The sequence below is a fragment of the Haliaeetus albicilla genome, chromosome 1 (genome assembly GCF_947461875.1).
Source record: "Haliaeetus albicilla chromosome 1, bHalAlb1.1, whole genome shotgun sequence".
Classification (NCBI taxonomy): domain Eukaryota; kingdom Metazoa; phylum Chordata; class Aves; order Accipitriformes; family Accipitridae; genus Haliaeetus; species Haliaeetus albicilla.
The window spans coordinates 77,786,921-77,811,315 of record NC_091483.1 but is presented as its reverse complement, the minus strand read 5'-3'; the positions used below and the strand labels follow the sequence as shown (position 1 = coordinate 77,811,315).

At 41.6% G+C, this 24,395-nt stretch overlaps 1 protein-coding gene across 11 annotated transcripts in view; it reads right to left on the bottom strand.

The window, feature by feature from the left end:
- Positions 1–24,395, bottom strand: part of CTBP1 (C-terminal binding protein 1) — a 244,849-nt gene that overhangs the window by 65,007 nt on the left and 155,447 nt on the right. For 2 of the 11 annotated variants that reach the window (XM_069795690.1, XM_069795689.1), the window contains exon 1: positions 5,172–5,388. The exons of 5 other annotated variants lie outside the window; for them this stretch is intronic. Coding sequence is in view for 3 of the 6 variants with exons in the window: in XM_069795689.1 (XP_069651790.1) it covers positions 5,172–5,211 (40 nt within the window). In the remaining 3 variants the exon portion in view is untranslated. Of the gene's footprint in view, positions 1–5,171; positions 5,389–7,445; positions 7,699–24,395 lie in introns of those variants that run through there. 4 more of the 11 variants (XM_069795699.1, XM_069795705.1, XM_069795687.1 and 1 more) reach the window with 3 other exon arrangements.

Genomic DNA, 24,395 nt, shown 5'->3' with positions numbered 1-24,395 from the left:
TCAGAAAGCATGAACAACTTTCACTGCAGACTTATGTAACTTTGCCGCTGGTGGCACAACTCATGGAAAGCGATTTGGGCACGGATAGGGGACATTCAGTGACCTGTAAATCGAACTATTAAAATATGCCTTAAAATACCTAATGTAAAGCAAAATTATATAATCACATTACCTCGTGTTTTAATACTGAGGCTACAAAGGCTGCATATGTAACAGAAATAAAAGCTTTCTATTAAAACCTCAACTTTACAATTACTCTGAACAATTGTGGGGACAATTGCCCCGAGGCCAGCTTTTTCTGCTCTCTGTAGAGAATCCCTTCTGGCTGACTACCCTGGCAGGTACACTGCAAGAAGTTCCTCCAAAAGCCCCTTGAAAAAGGCAGGCATAATAAAAGATGAAAATGCAGAGATGAGCAACAGTCATCCAAAATAAATACCAACATGAAACATGCTATAGCATTAGCAACGTTTAGTTCAAAGAAAAAAAAAATCAAACAATGTCAATTTTCAATTATGTTGATTAGACACAAACTGGATAATTAGTAAATGGAATAATAATACAGGAAACATGATATGTTTGAGATGAAATGACAAAAATATTTCATAAAAGAGACGAGTTAATTTATAATCATCTTCCTCAAAAATTAAATTCTTGCTCTTCTGCAGCAAACATAAACGCGTTATGTTTTGCACATCAAAAAATAATTAACCTATTCATCTAATATATAGATATTGTTGAGGAGAGGTTTCTTTCGAGTGATTTCTTTTTCTCTGGAGTTTAATTGTACGTTGTGAGGGGGGTTTTAATCATTATTTCATGACTTCTACTTTTGCAGCACCCACAGAGGTAAAGACGTCGGTGCAGGTAGCCGTCCTTCTGCCAGCCAAGCGAGCAGCGCTGCCAGCTCCCGCCGGGCTCTGGTGCTGGCGGCAGGCAGAGCCCCAGGGTGTGGTGGAGGCACGCTCTGCTCCAGATACTCCCCGTCCCCGACGTGCCCGCAGATAGCAGCTACGAGGCGGCACAAATGAGACGAGGCCAGGGACTGTCTCGTATTCCTCGAGGAACCGGCTAGGTCTCTGGTCAGGTTCAAAAACGATTTGAAGTTTTCACTCATTTCAACCATCAAACCAAAGCGGAACATCAAAGCATAGGGCCCCACAAGCGCCTAAAAAAAGTCTAATCCAGGGACTTACGGCACCCTTTTTCACATTATAAACAATTTGAAATACTTAGTCCGCTTCTCCCTCCCAGCAATACCGCCGCATAAGGTCGTACATCAGTTTCAGCCAGACAATGCTTTGATGCCGCCAGATTCCCAAAACCCTTCTGAGCACGTTAATCATTTGGGGAGACCGGCTGAGGATTACTGTGCCTTGGAAAGGATCCTATCGTAATCACAGCTCAGAGATCCTAAAACGCCCACCACAACCGGAAGCGCTGCTGCACTTCTCCAGTTCTCCCAGAGGAATACTGGTGAGGGAGCAAGGGGTTGTATTTCAGCAGGAAATGTTAATTTTAGATTTATCTGTAATGCATGTTTGCCATCTTTTCCCAATCAATACATAGATTAAAATGAATCATCATCTTTGCTCTCAAGGCGGCAGAGGAGAAAGAGACCCAAAAACACAGCTGGGAACTTCTGTCTTCCTTCCCAAACTGTAAATCCGTTGCTACGCTGTCTGGGAGTGAGAAAGCACGTGTGGCAGAGGAACTAAGGCTAAAGGGCTATGTACTACAACTTTTATCCTCACCTTCAATTTTAGGACACGTATTAAAAGTGTAACTCCATCTCTGCTCTCTCACTAAATAAATAATTATGGGGCCAGAAGGTTAGGGAGCCTCAGATGAGGCTGCTATGTTGCTATACTGCCAACTGCTATGGGATCTGAAAGCTTGACACATGCTGGAGAGTATCACCTCATCAATGTTCCCAGCTGGCTTGGGAGGCGAAAACCCAAATATTACTCTTAAAGGCAGGTCTCTAACACACAAGTAGCCAACCTCTCCAGATAAGCTTCAAGAAACATAGTCACTACAAATGCATGGTAGGTAAGGAAAGACAAAATGGCAACAAGCAATCGTAGTCCAAAAATATTTGCATGGTTTCAAGTAAGTGTTATATTTCATAGAAGCAAATTAAAGATCATGTTGCTTCTCAGCGTCTTTACTTAAAAGACATTTAAATCTGTGCCTTTCCTTACACTTATCGCTGTTCAAACTATTTTCTTGTAAAATAAGCTTTTTTTAAAATATTTTTTTTCTTCATTCTTACTGTGTTAATGTAAACAGCTACTTTGGCATAATATCAGTTTTCTCCCCAAAAGGAACTACCCAGCCTAGTCACCAGTCTGCAGTAAATGTTCTTATTTGTTAAGGAGGGACTGACTTCAGGTTTCAAAACGTTGGCAAGTGCACTACCGTATCTGTATGGTAACACTTCACAGTATCCAGCCCAATCCTAATCTCTCGGATCACACCTTCGGCTAAGTACTGCGACTGCTCCGTTTACATTGTAAATAAAACGCTAATTCTTAGAAACAGAGAGATTAGTAAATTGAAGCATCACATATTTTTAACAAAGGGCAGATGCTATTTATCTTTATGATACAGAAGGACAAGTCAAGAGCTAACCAAACTGACAAACATAAGGGCACCTGTAATTTGTTTTGTCACGCTATCAGGAACTCCACATTATGATAAAGTATCATAGCGTATACAATATTTATGATGATGAGCTTTTTACATGTGCCATACTGTGCGCTCAAAAGCTGCATGCTCCAGCTACTCCTTAACTATGTATGACAACACTGAACTGAAAAATTCAAAGGTGACTGTAGTAGTTTCATTTCAAAATAGTAGTTTCATTGACTAAACTCTTCCAATGAGCATGACTACAGCAACTCTCAGGATTGTTACTATTTTATTTGCCAATTCAGTAAGGAAATAACATATCCCTTAATGGAGGAATACTGGATCTACACTACGTGGGGGGTGTGGGTGTTTACAGAAGGACAAGGACACAGAACACACCACTGACTCTGCACCAATTTATGCCCTTAATGCTATCAAACACAGAGAAACTCCATTCACATCCCAAGTATTATTTTACACTAACAATGACAAAAATGAGGGAACAGTTTTAAGTCCCTCAATTTCTCTCATCTATTTATGAATTGCAGCTACCTCATAAACATCTATTCCTTGTTCAGACTGGAAAACTGTGGCAGGTTGGGGGGAGAGGGTTGTTTGTTTCATTTTGGTTTGAAATATACTAGCGAACTGCAAGCGGACAAAATATTTTGTCACTTGCTTACTCTCAGGGTGGTTGACATAATAATAAAGCGAAGAGAATATTATCTGTCAAACGTTAAGGATTTCCAATATTGAAATCTTGCTGCCTTTGGGGGTCAATAAAGAGCAACATTACAAAACATACTAAAGTTAGCAGTTTGGGCTGCTAATTTTACATGCCTGTTTCACCAACGCACAGTTAAAAATAGATAAAACAGATAAGAACACTGAACAAAGACATGCACTGGACAATTATCTTTCTACTGGCATAGTCTATAGTGAGCTTTTTAACCTTTTCTATTAATAAAAGATATAGATTTTTTAAGTGATACTCAATGGGATTTCAATCTACAACTGAAATTATTTAAATGCATTTTATTTTTCTTAGTATTTTCTTGTTCCCTTCCTAATGGGATACAATAATGAGATTTAAAATATTTTAATAAGGGCATCAGGCTACTTGCCAACAGGCTCGAATGCTAAATAAGAATCTTTACATCTTCTAAGAGCCAGGAGAAGGAATCAGTGCGATGCACTTGAAACATGTATGTACATCGCAAATATAGTAGTTCTAATTCCCTAGGAAAAAAGTACACATTCACTTCAGTTTATTAGGCCTCATTATTTTCAATGAGGCTAAAGGGATGATTATCTTTAGCTGCTCCATCATGGCCTAAAAGCAAACATTCTTCCCGATAAGGACAACAGTTATTAAAATATAAGGTGACGTTAAAATGTTTAATTTAAGTTACAACAGGTGAAATTTTGAAAACCATGGCCGATAACAACGTTTTCTACCATGATTCTGTCCAGATCGGTACTATGACTGAAATCCTGACTTTTGAATTTAATTTTTTAGAGGAAAACAAAGCAGCATAACAGACTGACTCGCATCTACACAGTAAACAGGCTTATTCTCTGCTCTGTAGCCTTCTTTTGGTATCATTTGCTTACAAAATGATAATGTTTATAAACAGAATCGACATTCTGTCTCCTTATGTCTGGGGGAAGGAAAAAAAAAAAATCACCTTCAGATTAACATGGTAATTTATGCCAAGCAATTCTGGAGGCATATCTGTAACATCACCCCATACATATTATTCATGTTACCTTAAAAACCAGCAGCAATCCATAAATGCATTTGCTAGCACATGTTTTAAAAAAAAAAAAAAAAAAGGAAGAGGAGAGAAAGAAAAAGAGAAATTCAGATTTACGGAGGAGAGCCTTACCTCTCAGATACATAACCCGTCCGCAGATTTAGCAAAATCATTTCAACAGCCAGGCCTTAAGCACTTTTTACAGCAATAAAATGCCGCTTTTAAACTTCCTGTTTATTGAAATATTAGCACGGCTTTTTTTTTTTTCTCCGTGGCACTTTACCAGCATTTCTCTGCCAGGGCACCGCTCAACCCCAGAGCGAACGGGACCGGGGGTGTGGGGGGGTGAACCCACCCCAAATTAACATTCTGGATGCAGTTTTAGCGCCGTTGGACTTTTTTTTTTTTTAATTGAAGGATGAATTATACCCGCAGCCGACTCTCCAGCCCCCTGACTGCGCCTCGCCCGCCCTTTAATTTTTATTCCTATTTATTTTTTTTTTGATTCAAATACCCCCGCAGCCGCCAGGCAAAGTTGCGCCGGCGATGCGGCCGTCAGGGGAGCCCCGCTCCCGGCCGGGGAAGGGGGGGGGGGGTCCTCGGAGGGGGCCGGGAGCGGCGGTGACGAGCACACAAAGCGCGGTGGCGGCGGGGGCCGACCGCCTTCCCCCCCCCACCCCCCCCTCCTCCTCACCACACAGCCCACCACCACCCCCACCCCGGTTCCCTCACCGCCGCGACCAGGCCGGCTAACGACGCGACGCGAAGCGAGATCGTTACCTAGAGGCAAGCCCTTGTTTAGTAAGTGAGAACTTCCCATTTGAAACGCTACGTCCGCGCTCGCCGCGGGCAGGAGGCCGGGGGGGCACCGCCGGAGCTCCGCGACGGCGAGGCCGGCAATAAAAATACGAGCCGCCGCCGCCGCCGCCGCGGCATATGGCGGCTACTCCGTGGGCGCCCCTGAAGTGAGGCGCCTCGGCGCGCCCGCGCCCGCGCGCCCGCCCTCCCTCCCCTGCGCGCCCCCGCCCCCGGCCGCGCGCACGCGCGCCGCCCGCCGAAGGGGCCTGGGGCGGGGAAGGGGGGGGGGGGGAGCGGCCGCTGCCTCTGCCGCCGCGGGCGGGGCTTTCGCGCCCCGGCTCGATCTCCTGGTTCTAGGTAGGCACCGAAGATAGAAAGAGAGAGGGGCGGGCGCTAAGCGGGCCTAGAGCCTCAGCCTCCGTTCTGGCGGCGTACGGTTTGTGGTGCGACAAAGCGCGCAGCGAAGCCTTGAACTGCTTTTAGGGCTTAAGGTAGCTACTTTGGCTTGGGTTTTGGTTTTTTTTGTTTGTTTAAACTTCAACAAAGTCAGCGCTAGCTGCGTTCGACGCCCTCCCCGGCATCCCAAAACGTCGGCACTTCTCCCGTTTCCTTATTTTTTGTGATTCAGCTAAGAATTTTCCTGCTTATAAGTTAACAGGGATGAAAAAAAAACCAACCCAAAACCCCAGAACACTCCAGTTTCACTCCTAGCAAGTGTAAGCAAGGTTTGCCGTCTCCTGCCTCACTGGTCTGCCCTCGGAACCCCCGCGCCACACTCGAGGCACAAAACTGTCCCCAAAGCGGCAGGGCTGGGGTCGGCACCGCCAACATCAGGGACAGGTTTAGAGAAAAAGCAGCAAATTGGCCAAATACGGATATTCTTTCCCATTGGGGATGTCCCCCGCACATTCCCATAAAGCCCAAAGCATGTTGGACGACGGGTGCCGGACCCTCCTCGATCCTCACCCTGGGTCCCTAAATGCGAAAACACCATTTTATTAGTAAGTTATTCCTCGTTGAAACTCCCCGGTAACACCTCAGGTGTCCGGTTCCCACACAGAGCTCCTCAGGACGAACGCCCGGATCTGCTGCCCTGGAAAGCTGCCCCCAGACTACAAAAAGGACCAAATTCTACCGTAACAATGCCATCCGGTGGCACCAAATTAATCACAATTTATTGACCGTATTTAAGCTCCTCGCACCATCCTGTGTGGGGGCATAATGAACAAAACGTCACTCCAGAGCGGGGTCGATCCTCAGAAAAGGCTGCTGGAGCCAACCGGCGCCTTTTTGGGGAGAAGAAAGGTCAGGTTTCGATGCCCCCAAAAACCGGCGGTTGTGCTGAAGCCCCCCCGGGGTCAGAAGCCCCCACGGGCCACCCGTGTCCCCGCTGCGCAACGCGGCCTCCACACGCAGCCCCGCGCCCCTCCCAGCCCCTCGGGCGGGATAACGCCTGCTCCCACTGACGAGGGGCACGGACAGAAACGCAGCATTTCGCCTCTGCGCTGCCCCAAACGGAACCGAAACCGAGATTTGGGTCAAAACCAGGTGTTATCGCCAGCGCCCCAACCCCGGCGACCTCCTTTTTTCCCCGCTCCCTGTCACCACACACGGGGGATGGGGGGGTTCCCCCCCCCAGAGCCCGCCATTCGCCTCACCGCCGAAGCAGCGGTGGCGGCGGCGGACGAAAACCAAAGTAGACGCGGCGCCCCGGCGGCCGGCTGGGTCAGCTGACGGCAGCCCCGCCCCGCCCCGCCCGGGCGATGAGGGAGGGAGGGGGGGGTGAGGGTGGCGGAGGCCCGCAGCGCCGCCATGGCCCCGCGCCGCCGTCTTCCCCCCCGGTTTCTCCTCTCCTCTCCTCAGCACCGGCAGCTCCGGGTCCAACCATCTGAGAAACTTTTACTCCTCTCGCGCAGCCGCCCCGCTCCTCCTCGGATCCGCGGCCGGGCAGCAGATGACAGGGTGTTTTCGCTCATTCCCGTCCCCTCCGCACAGACGAGCCCGGCTGAACGAAAATCCCATCTTTTGCGCTCTTTTTCTAGAAATAAAACGCTGGGTTTCTGTCAGCGGTTACACCGCAAAGGCCCCCAAAGCCCGCGCTGCCACGGCAACACCTCAGGGGTGCGCGGGCACCCGCCGCCCCCTCAGATAACAACTGAGGCGGGGGGGGACGGGACACGAGAGGTCGGGCTCTGGTAAAATTAAGATATAAGCGCCGATTTCTCCTCAGGAGGAGAGAAATGGCAAAGCTCTTACCGACTTGGAGGCGAGGGCAAGCGGGCCGCCACGCCGGGCCCCGGAGGAGTCGGGGGTGCCGGCCGTGAGGGGGAGCGGGCTCGGCGAACATCCCTCCGGGCCGCCGCCTCACGCCATGCCGAGCTCCCCGCGCCAAGTTTCGGTACCTCCTCTCGAGGCGTTTTTCATCGTGTAGCGGGGATGATCGCAGAGTTAATTCTGCCGACTGAACTCCCGGACCGGCCGGGGGGTGATTTTTCAAAACTAGCGTACAGAAAGGGAGCGGGTTGGCACGGAGATTTTAAGGCTTTTTTTTTTTTTTTTTGGATTCTGCAGGATTGGTCTGCAACGCTTAGGATACCCGCGGTGACGGGTATTATCAGAGGTAGCTAATACAAATAGTTACAGGGACTCCTGGGCAGCATTCACTAGTAATTCACTTTGTTAAGTGACACACCCGATACTAGGAGCGGATCACCTCCTCTGTGTTTCCATATGCACAGGCTGTAGATTTTCCTGGGGGTTTGAGGGGGTTGGTTGGTTTGTTTGAGAGGGGAGTATCTGAACCCAAAGGTTATAAAGGGTGGCTTCAGCCTCCAAGTTGTGTGTTTCAGGAACCCATCTGGGGCACAAGTACAGGATTTTAGCTTATAGGCAGCCTTTAGCAACTTGGCTCCAGCTCCCTAATAACTTGCTTTTCCCCATCGTTCTCCAGGTAGTGTCCATTTCACAGGGTTATCCAGCAGGATCGGGAGGTAACTCCCAGGACAAGTTTATGCAGCCCCTGACTTTCTTCATTTTCCTCCTGTATTCATGGGAAAGCCTTTTGTGGCTCAGTAGAGACGTCTCAGGCATCCCTCAAACAACAGTTTCTGTAGATTCTCACTGTGCATCACTAGGGCAGCATCTAGCCAAGTGCCTCATGTGGGGTTTGTATAAATAAACAAATTTGGTTTTAATCACTTTAAAGTGGTTAACCACTTTATTGCCATTTATAGATGTTAGCAAATATAAAAATATATACATATCAAAGCTGTAAGAAGAAAATCATGATTTTTTTTTTTTTTTTGCACTACTTAAGTTGCCATGTGGCAAAGTATCAGCAGGAATGAGCATTAGGAGTAGAACATACTTAAACCGCAAGTGAAATATCTGTGAATACCAATATGGATATGGACATATCTCCGGGAAAAATTAATAGCAGAAAATGAAAATTCAGAAATGAAGTTAAGAGTTCAGTTACATTTTTTTATGGAGAAAGATAAACAGTTACAGGCAATGAGACCATTTCCTCGGTGGGGTTACATGACTGGGCAAATGTTTAGTTCTAAACTGGAACTGCTGCTTCGAGGAGGGAGGGGAGTGTGGTACAAAATATTATGACAAGGGGAGTGCTCTAAGTGAGGATAAGTTGGCATGATGAACAGATGGAGTATTCAATAACAGGAGGTTATTAATACTGCAGTTTGGTATTCTCTACGCTACTTCATGAAGGGATTCATATGCTTGCTCTTTTTCCTTTCTGATTGTACACAGACTTAACAAATACACGTACTGTAGGTAATGCCGGACGTATTTCCCTCCTGGTGCGCGCACACACACGCATCACAAATTCATGTTTCCTGGGAAAACATCAAGGGCTGGCTCCTCAGCTGATTGTAACTGGACCAACTGTGTTCCTTTCAGTAGCAGAAAGCCGATTTGCACCTGCTGAAGGAGAGAGGTTATCTGACCCTGTCTCCCCAATCGAAAGGTCTCTCCACCCTGCTCTTTGACAGCTGCCACCAGGCACCTGCTCTAGAGAATAAACTATGAAGACTCTGGGATGGAAAAGAAAACAAAGTAACCCAAGAGTGATTGAAGTCTTCCTTCGGAACACAATGCAGTGCTCTTTCTGTTTAAGAAAGTCAAGCTCGCTTTCACCCAGAGTTCGGTCCTCCTCCCCTACACGGCTTCCAGTGGCCTGATTTTAAACTGGACATGAGAAAAATCCAGGCACAGACCAGCTGACTCCAGTCAAGCCTTCCACTGCCCCCATCGGTTTATTTCCTATGTTCTCCAGCTCGCCTCTGGGTCACCAAACATTGTCACCTTCAAATCTTTTGGACTATGACTTGTACAATATAACTAAATCTTTCACAAAACATAACAATCCCCATCCTCTTATCACATTTTGGCACTGCTGTCACTGCAACTTTTTTTTAACAGTAATGTTACACAGCTGAGTGTCTTCTGTGTTTTGCACTAAGAATTATAGCATTTTTCAAAGCCCCCAAACTGTTTCTTGGCTTCTTAAGAGTCAGCTGGAGGAGCACATGTGCTGAAGAGTAAATACATTGTTTTAAGTGTATCTGTTAACAGCCATATGTATAATTTAAGTACAAGTTTTATTCCCCTCAGAATGTCTAATCATAAGGGCATGACCTTGGGCTTTCACAAATTAGATACATTAGGGTATGATATCTTTAGCAGATGTGACTTTGAAGATACTGAAAGAGGAAGTTTTACTGTTGTATCGTCTAAGCAACGAGCCAAGATGCATGTTGAATGCTCTCTAAAGTGAATAATGAGGTTTGACAATATTCTTACATCTAGATACTGAGATTGTGTACTTACAGATTTTCTTTAGTTTGTCATAGCTGTGCATGCTGGCTCTTTCATGCATGTTTTGCTTCATTATCAAATATGCATCATTCATTGTAAAATCATCATTTTAAAAGCTTTGTGCATTTTTTAATCAAAATGTAAGATTACATTTCAAGGGAATATCTTAACTTTTGTGAACAGTAAATCTTGCAGATGCTATTAGGAAATCCTAAAAGGGATTTATGTCAGAAGAAAAGAATGGTTGGATAAAGCAGGCCCAACACTTAAACTTTATCCTAAAAATAGATCTTTAAAATTTGTAATCAAAATAAGTCAATACAATTTATTTAAAATCTGGAAAGAAGACTTTGTCTGGATTTAAATCTTTCCTTAATTCTTCTGCTCAGATCCTGAAAAGCATTTGTTCATAAAACACACACATAGAGATCAGTCTACTTTCATTTTGCAGTTGCATATTTTAATTACAGCTGCTTTTTTTATATATAACTTCCTCTGTGTGAAACTTCCCACTGTAGGAAGTTAATGCTTTCTGGTTGATGTGAAAGAGAAAGGCCATATTGGAGAAACATTTTCAGCAGGTTCTGAGGGGAAAATGGAAAAAAGAATAATTGACAAAAGAGAAACACTTCATCTTTAAGAAATGGTGGTCATCACAAGCATGAAATAAAATAGATGACCTTCATCTACTGTAAAAAAGGAGGTTTGCTGAGGGATCAAAGTCGTAGATTAAAGTTCCACTTAATGAACAAGAAGTTCAGCTGTGTCAAACATTCAAAGTCATTTTTGAAATGCCAAATGCGCATTGCTCCTTTCTCAGAATGGAATGGCAATACTAGCTCTATGCTGGAAATAACAGCCATACAAAAGTGAAAAAGCTTGCAGCGCGCTGAATGAATGGAAGAATAAATTCCCTTCAAACCAGTGAACACAAAACCCCTCTCTCCTCTGATGTTATCTGTATTAAGTGACTAAGGGATTTTCTTCTTGATCTCACCCTGTTCATACAAGTGCTAAAAACACAAGAACCAGGGTGGAATTAAATCCTCTGCATTTTCAGGTTATCGTGAAATGAGAGGTATCGTTTTCCATCTAGGCAGGAGGAGTTAACAGACCATTTCCAGGAAGGTCTGTGTTCTGGCTGAAGAGAACAAGAAGATAGAGATGAACAGCAGAAGAAACCTATCGAGAACCATTAGTGGATGTCAGCCATTGTCCATCTGTTCACAGTGGAATAAATCCAGACCTGAAGGAACAACTGCAACCTGCCCCATATGGCTCACTCCCTTCTGCGCTGGCAGGGCTTCTTTGGGGATTTGACATTGGATGAGGTAAAGGAGAAGCAATGCAATCTGTGTTCCCAGGAACGAACAGCCAATTAACATGAAAGAACAAAAAGTGGGTTAGTAACCCAGGGGAAGATTTTCTCCTTCTCACCTGTCTGAAATCCTGGAGCTCATTCAAACTGTGTAAGTTGCAGAGATACTATTCTGAGGCTCCTACTACTAATGAAGTCCTCAAAAATTTAACTTTAGCTAGTACCAAAATTATGTGGGCAGTGGATAGCCCCTCAATAGGCAAGCGAGACCATTGATCCAGCTGTCTTCCCAAGGTGTTAAAGAAGGCATTTGGAAAGAATGTATTACACTAAAAATTTAATTTAAAATTATAATACAATATACTTTCAACATAACAAACTAGCACAACAACATTCTGCATTCACCTTTACAGAACTGGATTGCAGCAAGCTACTATTGAGCAGTAATTTACTTCTCAAGTTTAAAATCGTCTGGGCCTGGTCATGTATTCTTTTCTGCATGATTAAGGGCAGTAGGCTCAGATCTGTACAGTATAGTTATGACATCTGATTGTCTCTTTAAAATTATAATGAAAAACAGATACTCTTTGTGATGCTGCATTCTATATGCAAAGAGAGAGACATACATATTAAAGCCAACTGAAGGGATCAAAACCTGCAAGCTTGTAGTAGATTCTATAACCTGTTTGGTGGTAGTAATTTCACAGGTAATATGGATAATAATTAACCATCCAGTGGCATAAGCAGAACCAGTGGATGTCCTGAGTGAACTTGCTGTTGTGGGTATGTCTTCAGTCTTAGGACAGTCTGCTGAGAAACTCAACGGATGCAGAAAATCTAATTCAAAAGTGGTGTGCAAGGTGTACCTTCACCTACACGGATTCAAGGGCAGGCCACTGCCTATGCCACTTTCAGAAGAAAGGAGAGAGATGCTCAGGCTGGAGACTTGATCTCTGCTCTAGCTCTGAAGCCGTAAGCAGTTCAGATTTGCCAGTGTACTTCAAATGCAAGGTGATTATCTGCTCAGAAGTGGGATTAATTATTTTGGGCCTGGCACCATGCTAAAGCAGCAGTAGGGGCATCTCTAGGAGATGCTGTATGTTCACACCAATTTGGACTGGCAGTAAGTTAGTGGTCTCTGTGCTGCCATGTAATTTGCACTCTATTATCCCCTACCTCCTCTTTAGTTCCCTTATAACACACTTGGCATCTTATTTTTCTCAAAGTTGCATAAGTAGCCAGGAAAAAAAGCTATAGTTGTATTGGAGATAATTTTAAAGTTCCCAAACAATTATATTCACACTTAAAAATGTCATTCATTCACTAGGTGGCACAGAGAACATCATACTTCCTTGTTTGAAACACATACCACAAAACTGTGGACTCCCTCAGGAAAAATATAGGCAGGTATGAAATCAAGGCAACATATCTAGAGACTTTTCTCTCAAACTAACCACGAGGCTCACCAAACTGAAAAACAAGCAAGGATACTAAAGGATGCAAAAAGCAGAACAATGTCTGTTACGTGAAAATGTCCATTTGCTGTCAAGGACCTTGAGCACAACCACGCAGTGGGATTATATACATTTATGACATTGAAACGAACTCTCTTGCTTTGTCGAATTTGCTTGGGATGATTACAAGTTATCAGTCTTGAATTTCATCTTCTTCCAAATTGAACGCTGCTTTGTACCCTCATGAAATACTGCACTACCAGCACTCCACTATCACCTAGTGCTAAGATAAGAGAATGGTTCATCCGTGAGCAAAAAGTGACCTCTAGTGAATCATCACACCAGCTCCTGAGACAAACAACATCTCCCTGGCAGCACCTTGACTTTCACTGACTGATCACATCCACATACAATTAAAATCTGGTAATGCTACACCGTAACAGTAGTCAGCATCTGTACACCATCGGCCAAGCACTTCAGGTACCTTCAGTAACTCACACTTTGCACAGAAGCTGTAACAAATAGCAGAAAACATTTGCACATCAAAAAGCCTGAACGCATACGTTTGAACATAATAAAAACTGCCTATTAGAGAATTTAATGGACTATAATAAGTGTAAGCTCTAACTGGATTTTTTTTAAACTTGTTTTAATTTAGTTTTAAAAGTCGTATATCCAGAAATTTGTAAATAAAGTAAGAAAAACATCCTATTAAATATGTAAAAATAATAATAAGCTCCATGAGCAGCCCTTTGTGCTCTAAGAAAACAGGAAAATTAGAGGGGAGAAAAACAGTAGCAAAGAGACGGGCAGTGAAAATCAATTCCATACTTACAACATATGGAACAATATACAGGCTAGGCAATCCATAACAGTGAATGGTTGATGATTTTAGAACAGTAAAAAGAAAGTAGCAAGGTTTCATGCGTAAAACACATACCCCATTGGCCACAGAAACACGATTCATGTTCTCTGCCTCCATATATCCAGCAACATACTAGTATTTTTATACCCCTCCTAATATGTAACAAACATTTCATAGGCAGTTATTGGGAGGTATATCTTTTTTCTTTTACTAAACCAAAATAAAGACTCTTGTGCAACTTTTTTACTTCTCATTCTTAAGACTTAAAACTCAATAGCTAAAAAGTAAACTGCAAGAAATCCTTATCCCTAGGCAAGACTCTTAAGATACAATTCAAATCCTAAAGGACATCAGTTTACATGCCAGCTTACACAGCAAGATGGTAACTACCTGTATATTGAAAACGCTCCCCTTGTATAGCTGTATAATGTAAAGAGAGAAGCGGACTGTTATCCTAGCACAAATACTGCCTGATCATACTACTTATATTCACAGAACATACAATTTCACTACAGAAGAAAGTCAATTCGAATAGGTGATAATCAGTATCAACAGATTTACTGCTACTCGAGTTTATATTTATTGCCAAATACCCCGACTTACAGACTAAGGCAGCACTGTGCATGATGACAGGATGGTATTCTTTAAAGATTATTGGATAGACTTTCCAAAGGCCTCACCAAATTAACTGAAGAAAATGCTGCTGAGATAACACATCTCATGAAAATGTTTGCTAAACCGTTGCCTTTGGAATGGTTCAACTCCTCTACACAGGAAAACACCATCTGACAGAGATGTTTTGTTGCATTTGTATCACAGCACAGCACAACTGTGGTCCTACAAATGTCTTTTGGGAACGCCATCTTCTCATAACGACCATTACTCTCGACAGCAGAATCGTCGGTGCAATTTTAAAGATAGTTACTGTTGTGCCAGGCAGGCGTTGGCAAGGCAGCTGGGCTGATACATCTGCAGTATTTGTGATTCATGATGACATTGTGGAAAGCCCACAAAGAGTTCATCATGAGCTATAAACAAAAGGCACTAAAATAAATAAAAGAACTTTCTATGATAGTTTTAGCAGGTAAATTTCCTAGAACAGGCTACGGAATAGAAGAGGATTTGGAACATTATATCAGCTTCTGAAACCGGTTTCAGTTAATGCACTATGTTGCTTATCTTACTCTTTCCAGGTTTTTTTCATTTATTTTATCAAGACAATTATTCGGTCTCTCAACATATGCTGTCTTTTTTATGAAGCAGGGTACCCAATACTGCTTTTGTGTAATGAACTATGATTTTTCACTACACTGATGTGCCATTTGAGCTACCAGGTCACAAGAAACACAGTAAGCAATTAAAAATCTGCAACACTGGTGCAATTAAAAATTTTGAAGTTTTAATTTTTATTGCCTAATTCTAGGGAACATCTTAGGGTATACAAAAACTATTTTTTAACTTGCTTCAAATTCTCATGTTTTATTTGGGTCCTATTTATTCCTATGACCAGCAGAAGAGTCATTGATATTAGAATCAGCTTTTATTAATTTGTAGTACTTTACTTATCTGAAAGAATGATCGCAGTACAGGGTTGTACATCACCTTGGGAAGAGTAAAGTTCAGCAGACATACACAAAAAGGGAACTACTACCATGCAAACAGATTGGGTTCTTAATTAAAATGATTTGATACGCCTTATGAACAGTACAAGTTATATCACAGATGATGAAGTTACCTTAGGAAAAATGTACTTTAAATTAACTAGCAGAGGCTAAAGACAGCTGAGCTGTAATAATAAGTAAATGTATATAGATAATATATAAATAATTAATTAGCTTTTCCTGAAAGACCTGGAAACAAATGAGGATACTTTGTGTATCGTTGTACTGTGCCGATCTGTAACTAAAGTGGCTTCTGAGACCCATGACCCAGAAAGGTTAAAGTTTGTGTCTTTCCCAGAGGCTGCACCTACATGATTAACATTACAGAGAAACCCACATCAGAAAGAACCATCACAAGAGAGGAATGAACAATAATTCATGTAGATAATAAATAGTCTAAGGAGAATAAAAACCCACCCTACCTTGGTTCAATAAGTGTATTTGGAATGTTTTTCCTTTTAAGCACCACAACTGTAATTTCTACTAAACACCAAGTACTGAGAGGGAAGGGGTGATTTTTTTGTTTGTTTCTTGAGGCTTTACAATCACAACCAGAGCTAAGTGTTCTCAGTCTATTCCTGGATCTTTCCTGACAAGAGATTTCCAATTGTGCTAAAATCTATGGATGTTTTGAGATGTAGACAGATGTCTGCGAGGCCATAGGCTGAGGTCATCAAACTCATCTCATTTGTGACCTAAACCTAGTCTCTTGGCTCTTTTATTAAAAAAAAAAAAAAAAAAAAAAGGGGGGGGGGGATAAAAGCGATGGAAGGGACACCAAAGAAATTGTTTGCTAATTTATCTAGAAATTTGTTCTAGTTAATTTTTAATCTAATAGCACACACAGGTTTTTGTAACACACGGCCAACATGATACACATTGAGAAGATATATATTTGGTCATCTATCGTTACTACTCCTCACAGTGTAATTATTGTTTCTGGCATTATTAGCAGGCAACTGTCTATTATTTCCTGATCATCTAACCAAGCAACTTTTCGAGAACTCATGCTTAAATCTCATTTAAAAGGCAATTTTACTGTACTAAGTGGGTGAAAATGCTTAAATTTATACTATTTTACATAAATCTTTATTTATCAATGAACAGTTCAATTTCTCAGTTCTTGAAACATCCCAAGAAAAAAGTGCCACGCTGATGCTGACATAATTTCTGCTGCTTAAGGAAAGATAAAATTGGGTCTCTCAAAGCTGCAGGCAAAATACTACAATGGATAACAAATATTCCTTGTGTATACATGACTGGAACGGCTGTCTCCATTGGGCACTGACTGTACGATGCAGGGCACATAATGGATTCGGAGAAGATTTTTTGTTTGAATCAGTTCATGTGTACATGCAGTATTCAAACAGCTTATTTTACAATCGCTGCTACCTGCTCCCTGACCCCAGAGATGCCTTCTTGCTTAAAACAACCATCAAACCTCCAAAACACTACAAAAACCCCATAATGTAAATACGTACATATACTTATTGCACAGGGGGTTCTATTTAAATTAAAAAAAAACAGAGATACACTGATAGTAAATTTTCTGAATCTTATTCCCTTTGATGGCTGCAGGGTAGCCTAAATTTTTACATATAATCCACTGTTACCATCACCACTGTTTCCGTTCTGCTCTTAAAAAAAGAGAAAAGGAGAAAAAGGTTTTGTACAGGAGCATTAATAGTTCCACTTGCCCTGTGGCGAATGGGGAAAATATGTCAATGTGAATTATTGTACTGTCTCCATGGATCAAGGTTTCTCTTAGTGCTTTCAAAATTCCACTAACAGAAACAATTGCTAAGAGCATTTGCTACTTAGCCTGCTATGCTGGAATCAAATAAGACCCTAGGATCAACTAATGCTAAAATATTATCTTTTATATTGATTTTCTCCCCCTACATTAACTGAGGAAAGAAACAGCTTAATAATTTTAGCCAGAAAGAACAGCATATCACTCTCACAAGGACATTCAAATAATTTAAATAATCAAGATAATTGCAAAATAGAATTTTGAGCCGCTTACATTACCAGAAATGCAAGAATATCACAGTATAATTTTACTTCATTTTGACCCAAACAAGCTGTACTACATATTCTACTTACTACACATAGAGTTACAGTAGGGAACGTAATATCTCTTCTCTACAGAAACCAAGAACACCCACACAGATGAATTAGAAAAAATAATTCTAATTTTGTGCACATTCATATTCGAAGGAGTGAGCCAAATACTAACAAAGAGATTCCAAGTCCATTTTCTCTACTGGAAGGCTATTTGATGGGTATTTATTAAATTCTTCTTTTATCTCTCTCTCCTAGTACTGGATTATGATCTCAATTAATAAATAAATTACAACTGTATAAACTCACGGGCCATTGGGCAGATCTGGTATGAAAATTCATTTCTAAATTTCTTGATGTGGCCAACAAGAATGCAGTAGAACAAGAATGAACGACTGATGAAATCCAGACACTGTGTACTTACACATTATTGATTATTTCTACCAAATAGCGAATTATTTTCACTAGAAAAGAATCATCTTGATTCTTATACTACATTCATCACCAGGATTCGTAAACATCTAACAAATTCATCTGAGGCAGCCATGAAGATGCAATAAATTAGAGCTTTGCAGGGTCTCTGAGTTAGCAGTACTGACATTCTGGTTAAAAAAGTTAGTGCTATACAAAACTGATAAAAACAAACACATATTAAAATGATTATGAATCAGTTAGCTTAGGACACATTTGTCAATGAAAAACTCTCTCAATAGAGATGTTTCAATTGGGTATCTGTCATCATCTTCACCAATGATGTGGACATAGATAGAAGATCTTTGCCAAAATGACTGTGAACATCACAAAAACAATAATAACTGTCTGTAAAAAATAATAGCAACAGTGCAATCACACAGTCATTTTGGATCACAGATAAATTAAGATCACAGAAACAAAACATGCTTTAATAAAACCAAGATGGAAAGCTTTGCCATTAGAAAAGACTACTGTCACACTGACAGGGTAGGGAACTAGAGCCTTAAAATGATGTACGACGCTGTGGGAGCTCTAAGAACCACACCTCGACAAGAGGAGAAAACGTTTTCCTTGAAGAAATAGTTACATTCAAGTATGGAAGAAATTTTTGCCATTGCAGATAGGACTACTGAGATTATAAATAGTTACCTATTGCTGCCAGCTCTGGCATCCATATTCTGTATGTTCGAGAGGGTGCAAAAAGAAAAACTTGATGCTGGGGAAAAATGCCTTGAAGAACACTATGTATTCAGACTGCCAACAAAAAATTGAGAGATAACATGATTATGCTTTCTAGGGAGAAACACCAGGCACTAAAGGACTGCCTAATCGTAGAGGAAGACATAATGAGAATGAGCAACTTAGAAGCTCATTCAAAATCTGTGTTTTCTAGCTTTTTTTTAAGTGAATGTTATTGACTATACTATCAAGGGTTATGGTGGTGTCTTAATCCCATGAATACTTCAAATGCCTTTCTGAAAGAGTCCAATAAAAAAATTGGGGCTGAACCGTATCAGGGATATACGTGATACAAAGAGGTTCACGGTAACCTGGAAATTCCCTCCTGATCCTGCACTCTGGGGCTCCAAAAACTTAAAGATGACTAATCACTGGTCATTGCTCTGCTACCTATAGGAACGAACAGAGATGATCTGTCTTTCACTGAGCGTCATCTACTGATAAAAATCTCTCCCTGCTCGTGACGTCCATTAACAGGAAGCAATTACTAATGAGAAGTTGTGATGAAGAGGGATGTCTTATCGTAAAGCAGCTAAATTCCAGGAGAGAGCTCGCAGCGATCCCACTGAAAGCACCACGGACAGAGTAGATGGATTCCAGCTGGACTTCACTGAACTCAAGGACTTTTAGTACTAAATGAATAACAAGTTGTTTTTACTGTCATTAAATAACTCAAAGACTTTGGCGTTCATGCACTTGTCTACCCAAGTGCACTGACATAGGGATGTTTGGAGACTAGCAATGAATAAACAGATCACCGTGCCAGGTGCTCGAAGCATGGTCTGCAATGAGATGAAGTTTCCGAAGCACCTTCATCACACTACACAGGGTATGTTGCTGGCAGAGGTGTTTCAATAAAAGATAATGAGATGGCAACGTGTACTTCTTAAATACCAACACTACTGCCACCTTGGTCGGGTTTAGCTCGGTTAAGTGCTTCTTAAAGCACATTCTCTATAATGCACTGCAAGACTATTCTTGAATCTGACAAGTCGAACTGGATGTTGCCCATTAATTTTTGGTATTTAAGCTGTTGACATCTTAATTGATGACACAGCACAGTCTTTTCCATTTAGTTTGCAAAAAAGTTGCGCAAGATGGAGCCTAGAGGAATTCTGCTGGCAAGTGCTTCTGTAAGGGAACTGAGGCGTCTCGTAACTGGGAGAAATTAGAAGGGTTAAGGCACTAGCCAAGATTCAGGAAAAGTACAATCAGTTCCTGCTTCTGTCACCAGGCTCCTATCATCCTTGTCATCCTGATCCACATCCCTTCTATGTATCCAGGTTCCTCATCTTTAAAATATCTATAATATTTGCTCATTATACACACATGTTTACTGTCAGAGCAAAGCCATAAAATATTTAGACATCCTACTACAACTAAAGAGTCACTCTCAGTACATCTAATGAGACCAAGGACAAGTATACATTGATCCATGATATAGATCTTAGTTGTGTCAGCAATATGTCATCATTCTAGTTTCAAAGTGGATATATAAAGATTAGATTGTGCTACCCTATAAAGAAATATCTTAAAACAATCTGTAGGAAGTTGACTGTCTAACCTGCAGTTTGCACTCCCCCCCGATCTGTCTCATGCACCAATAGATTTCCCTATGCTCAATTAACTGAAGTTCCCACTGCTAGGAAAAAAAAAAGAAATTTGCAGGCCTGTAAAATTACATTTGTTTTAATAAACATAATACTGTGTTTTGGATATATCACCTAGAGCAGCCTCAAACTGAATCACATGCATATTTTAACATACGGTTTGGTGTCTTCTATGAAAGCTGAACATTTTACTATTCCATGAAGAGTAGAGTTGAGGAGAGAGGAGTGGTCCTTTGTAAGGTAGGTAATCCTGGCAGGTCCAGATTAGGAAAAAAACATACTTTCATTCTAATACAAAAAGCCAGTTGGGAAGCTAAACTGTAAAAATGACGGTAGAATTCTGTTGGGCAAACTCTTGAAAGGTCACCAAAACAGTAATAAATTAATCATCTGGAGACATGGAGTATGGAAAGGAGAAATTAAGATCAATAAAAACTGTATTCCTCTGTTAATGAAACATTTCCACCACCAAAAAAGCTACTGTTGTTAGAGTAAGACTGTCGACCTCAGCCTTTTATTTTTTTAATGATCGGTATACCTATGTCGTATAGAAGAATTAAACACAGCGAGTGTAAGACAATACTGTTTTCCTATGAGATGGCTATCTCAGCTCCTTGCTTTCAGCAATCTGTGTAACCATACTCCAATCACAACCGTACTTATTAATAATACATGTCAGTGCCTCCATCTGCCTGTGTGCTCTTCTCATCCTGAATTTTGGCTTTATCCAGCAAAGATGTGCGCGTGTTTAACTCAACATGCACTGTAGGTGGTGCCGCGGACGTCCCACCACTCAGGTCCACACACACAGATCCTCTGAATCCTGCTTAAACCAAAGTCTGCCATAAAGTTGACTCCTCCTCACTCCCCCACAGTGCTACCATTAATTGCATAAAACACTTCTGGGAGAAAAAAAGTAAATCTTTTTCTGGCACCTGAGAAGCACAACATACACTAATCACTTCTGCAATAATTATGGCACATGAAGTAAGTGTGAACTATGTATTGCTCTGCAGTTTCCACAATCAGTTTAGTTTGAAAACAGCATTTTTCTGTTTTCCAATTTATTGGGAAAACTAAGAAGTAATTTTTTCTTCTTTATGGACCAAGCCTTGATGTTATTGAAATCAATGAATGTTTGCCATTCAAGTATACAAGACCCCAGCATACTAAGACTGACGTTTCAAGTTAAATTTGTAACTATTTACTACACAAAATAATAATTAACACAAGCTAATTTCTGCTTCCCAGAGCTCTAAAATAATTATGAACAAGAAACAAAGATCACTTATTCAGACAGTAGTTTTCAGGTGGTTAAACTGAAAGACTAGAGGGATTCAATTAAACATTTAATAACTGTAGAGGACAGTACAGTTCAGTGTGCCAAAATAAACTTCAGCTCACAGCTGTATTAAAAATTTGAAAGATTTTCAGTAAAAGAAATCCATATTTTATTAACATGCTTGCTACAGCTGAAGGAATAACATATGCCATCATAAAATAAATGTTTAAATCAGTACTGTACACCGCCTTGGATATTGCCTGCCTTAAAATCAACTCTCTCTGTAACTCATTCTGATTTTTACAAAAATACAGATCAGAACAACAATCTTTTACCACGCACAGTCTCTTGGCTAAACTCTCTCTCCCGTTACAAATTAGCTATAGGCAAGGTGACAGGAAAACCAAACACCAGCTATAAACAGGTATTTGTGGGATGAGAAGTCGGCATCTTTGCTGACATCAGGCCGGGCAGCGTATACAAGTTTCAGAAGGCAGAAGGGGATGGTTTTTGCAATGCAGTAATCCTGTCCAGGAAAGTCCTCTGAGCTCCGGAGCTTGTTGCTCCTGCAGCCAACCCGCCACCGGCATTTACCTTCTGCCCACGATCAGGTGAGGGCAGCGAAGTCGCGTACACTTGTCCCATCTTTTTTGCAAGGGCTAAGCAGAACCTGACACCTTGCTCAGATTTCATACTTTGATGGTTGGTTAATATTAGCAAGCAAATTCCCTGAATGTTGAAAAAGCTTCCAAGAGGAAGGTGTTAATAGGTTTACTGGGGGGAGTAAAATCTTCATTGGCTTTGTCCTACACTCCTGACTCTGCTTTAGCAGAGTCGATGCTAACCTCCTCTCGGTGAAGACCAATTACAGAACTAAACGAGTAAGACTCAGAAATACATACAAGCTTTGAACTCTGAAGATACTGGTTATAGTCAAAAGCTGCAGTTCAACTCTAGTATCACTGGGTGCCTTCATCTGTTACTGGTAAACGAGCAGGATCTTCTAACATGACAGATCCCTGCAATCTTCCACTTGCTGCCGTCTCCAGGTAGAGTAGGTCCCACTAAACACGACCTCTGAGCCCCACCACCCCACCAGAGCTTTACCCCTCTGGTTGCCCACCAGACCACAACCATCCCACTACAACCTCCCAACTTGAGTAACGCTGTGGGAGAGAGCGCCAACAGCCTTGGTAGAACAGAGGGAAACAACATCCACTGGTCTCCCCTCATCCCCAAATCCAGCCAGGTCTTCACCAAAGGGAATCTGCTTGGGTAGGCAGGATCTAGCTGTGCTAAATTCATGCTGACTGTTCCCAGTCACCTCCTTCTGCGTCACGTCCCTAGAAAGACATTCCCAGTCCTCATACTACCAATGCAGCGGTAGAAACTTTTTCTTGCCCTTGACATTCAAGTCTCAACTTGAGCTTAGATTTTCCTAACACCATCCCTGCATGCCAAGGCAATATTTCTAAATTCCTCCTTTGTAGTAGCCTCTCCCTCCTTCCACCCATACGATGCCCTTAGATTTCCAAGTTCACTGGAGGCTGTGTAACGACTCCACGGATCCAATTTACACTTACTGTTTCCTGAGCAATTTAATCTAATGATTTGCTTCCACGTTTCATTCAAAAAGAAGGTTTTTTTCTTTTTAAACAAAGCCTAACTTAAGAAGAACTGACATCTATAATGGGACCTGGATGGCAGCATATGAGTAGCATTTAAAGGCCTACTGGGAGCAAAATTACAGCTCTTAAGAAGAGTGTGGCTTCTAAAACTTAATTTAACTGTTGCCTAGGCCTCTTCTTACATTCTTATCCGTGCTAAACAATACAAGCAACGAGGTGACTATTCAGAAAAAAATACCCATTTTTATTTTTTTAGGTGCAATTTGGGCAACTAAAAAAAACCCAACCACCCAGCTTAAGCAGTATTTCCTAGAGTCTTCTCTTCCAGCAGCCACAGAAATATCATCCTTTGGTATGTTTTTGTAAATGTGATTATAGGTCCATTTATATATGACATTTTAGTAGTAATTGTACAAGCACAGCTAAGTAATTATACTTGAAAATTTGATGATGGAAACAACTTTTTTCTTTCTTGCATTCATCACAGCCGAAAAGAGAATGCAGTGGGGTTTTTTAATAAATAATAACCTAATTTCTGGATGTTCTAAGTACAAACCTTGTGATTTAAATATAGTTCAGTCTGCTAAATGTTCCTGTGAAAGAAAGATAATTTAAAACTCCATCAAGTATAACTGCTGACAAACTGATTTTTGTTTAGTAAGGAGTTTGCTTGGATTAAATAAAATTCTAGCATTTTTTCGCACTTTGTTTTATTTAATGGCAAATAAACCGCCCTAGAGATGAAAAATGTGGCCAGATTATCAAAATATTTGTTCATAAATAATGCATAAAAATGTTATTAGACTGACGACAGTTGTTAAACTGATGGCCTTTTCATTCCTAATCAGGAATTTCAGGTAATTTTTTAAAAGTACATTTTCACCTAAGTGATTTTGATGTTCATCGTCTCAAACCACAGGGACCAAATCACAGGAGCGCAGCCCAGAAGAGGTAAGACTGCTGACATAAACCATTGAATTGAGCGGGGAAACGTAGTAGGGCACTACACCAAGGTGGGGTTTGTACCTGAAATCGCTACACCTCCAAGTTGTAAATTACGTTGATTTATTTAGATTTCTCTTCAGAGGAAAAAGTTTGAAGGAGGACTTTCCCCCCTTGCCTTTTAGCGCAGAGTTGGGCAGAGCGTCACTGGCTGCTTTGCAAGAGAAGTTGGGGAGCTCGGCCGTCCTCCCCTGGGTAACCTCAACCGGTCTGCCCTTACCCTCAAACTCCTCCCCGGCATTTCCCACGTTGAAACACTAATGATTTGCTC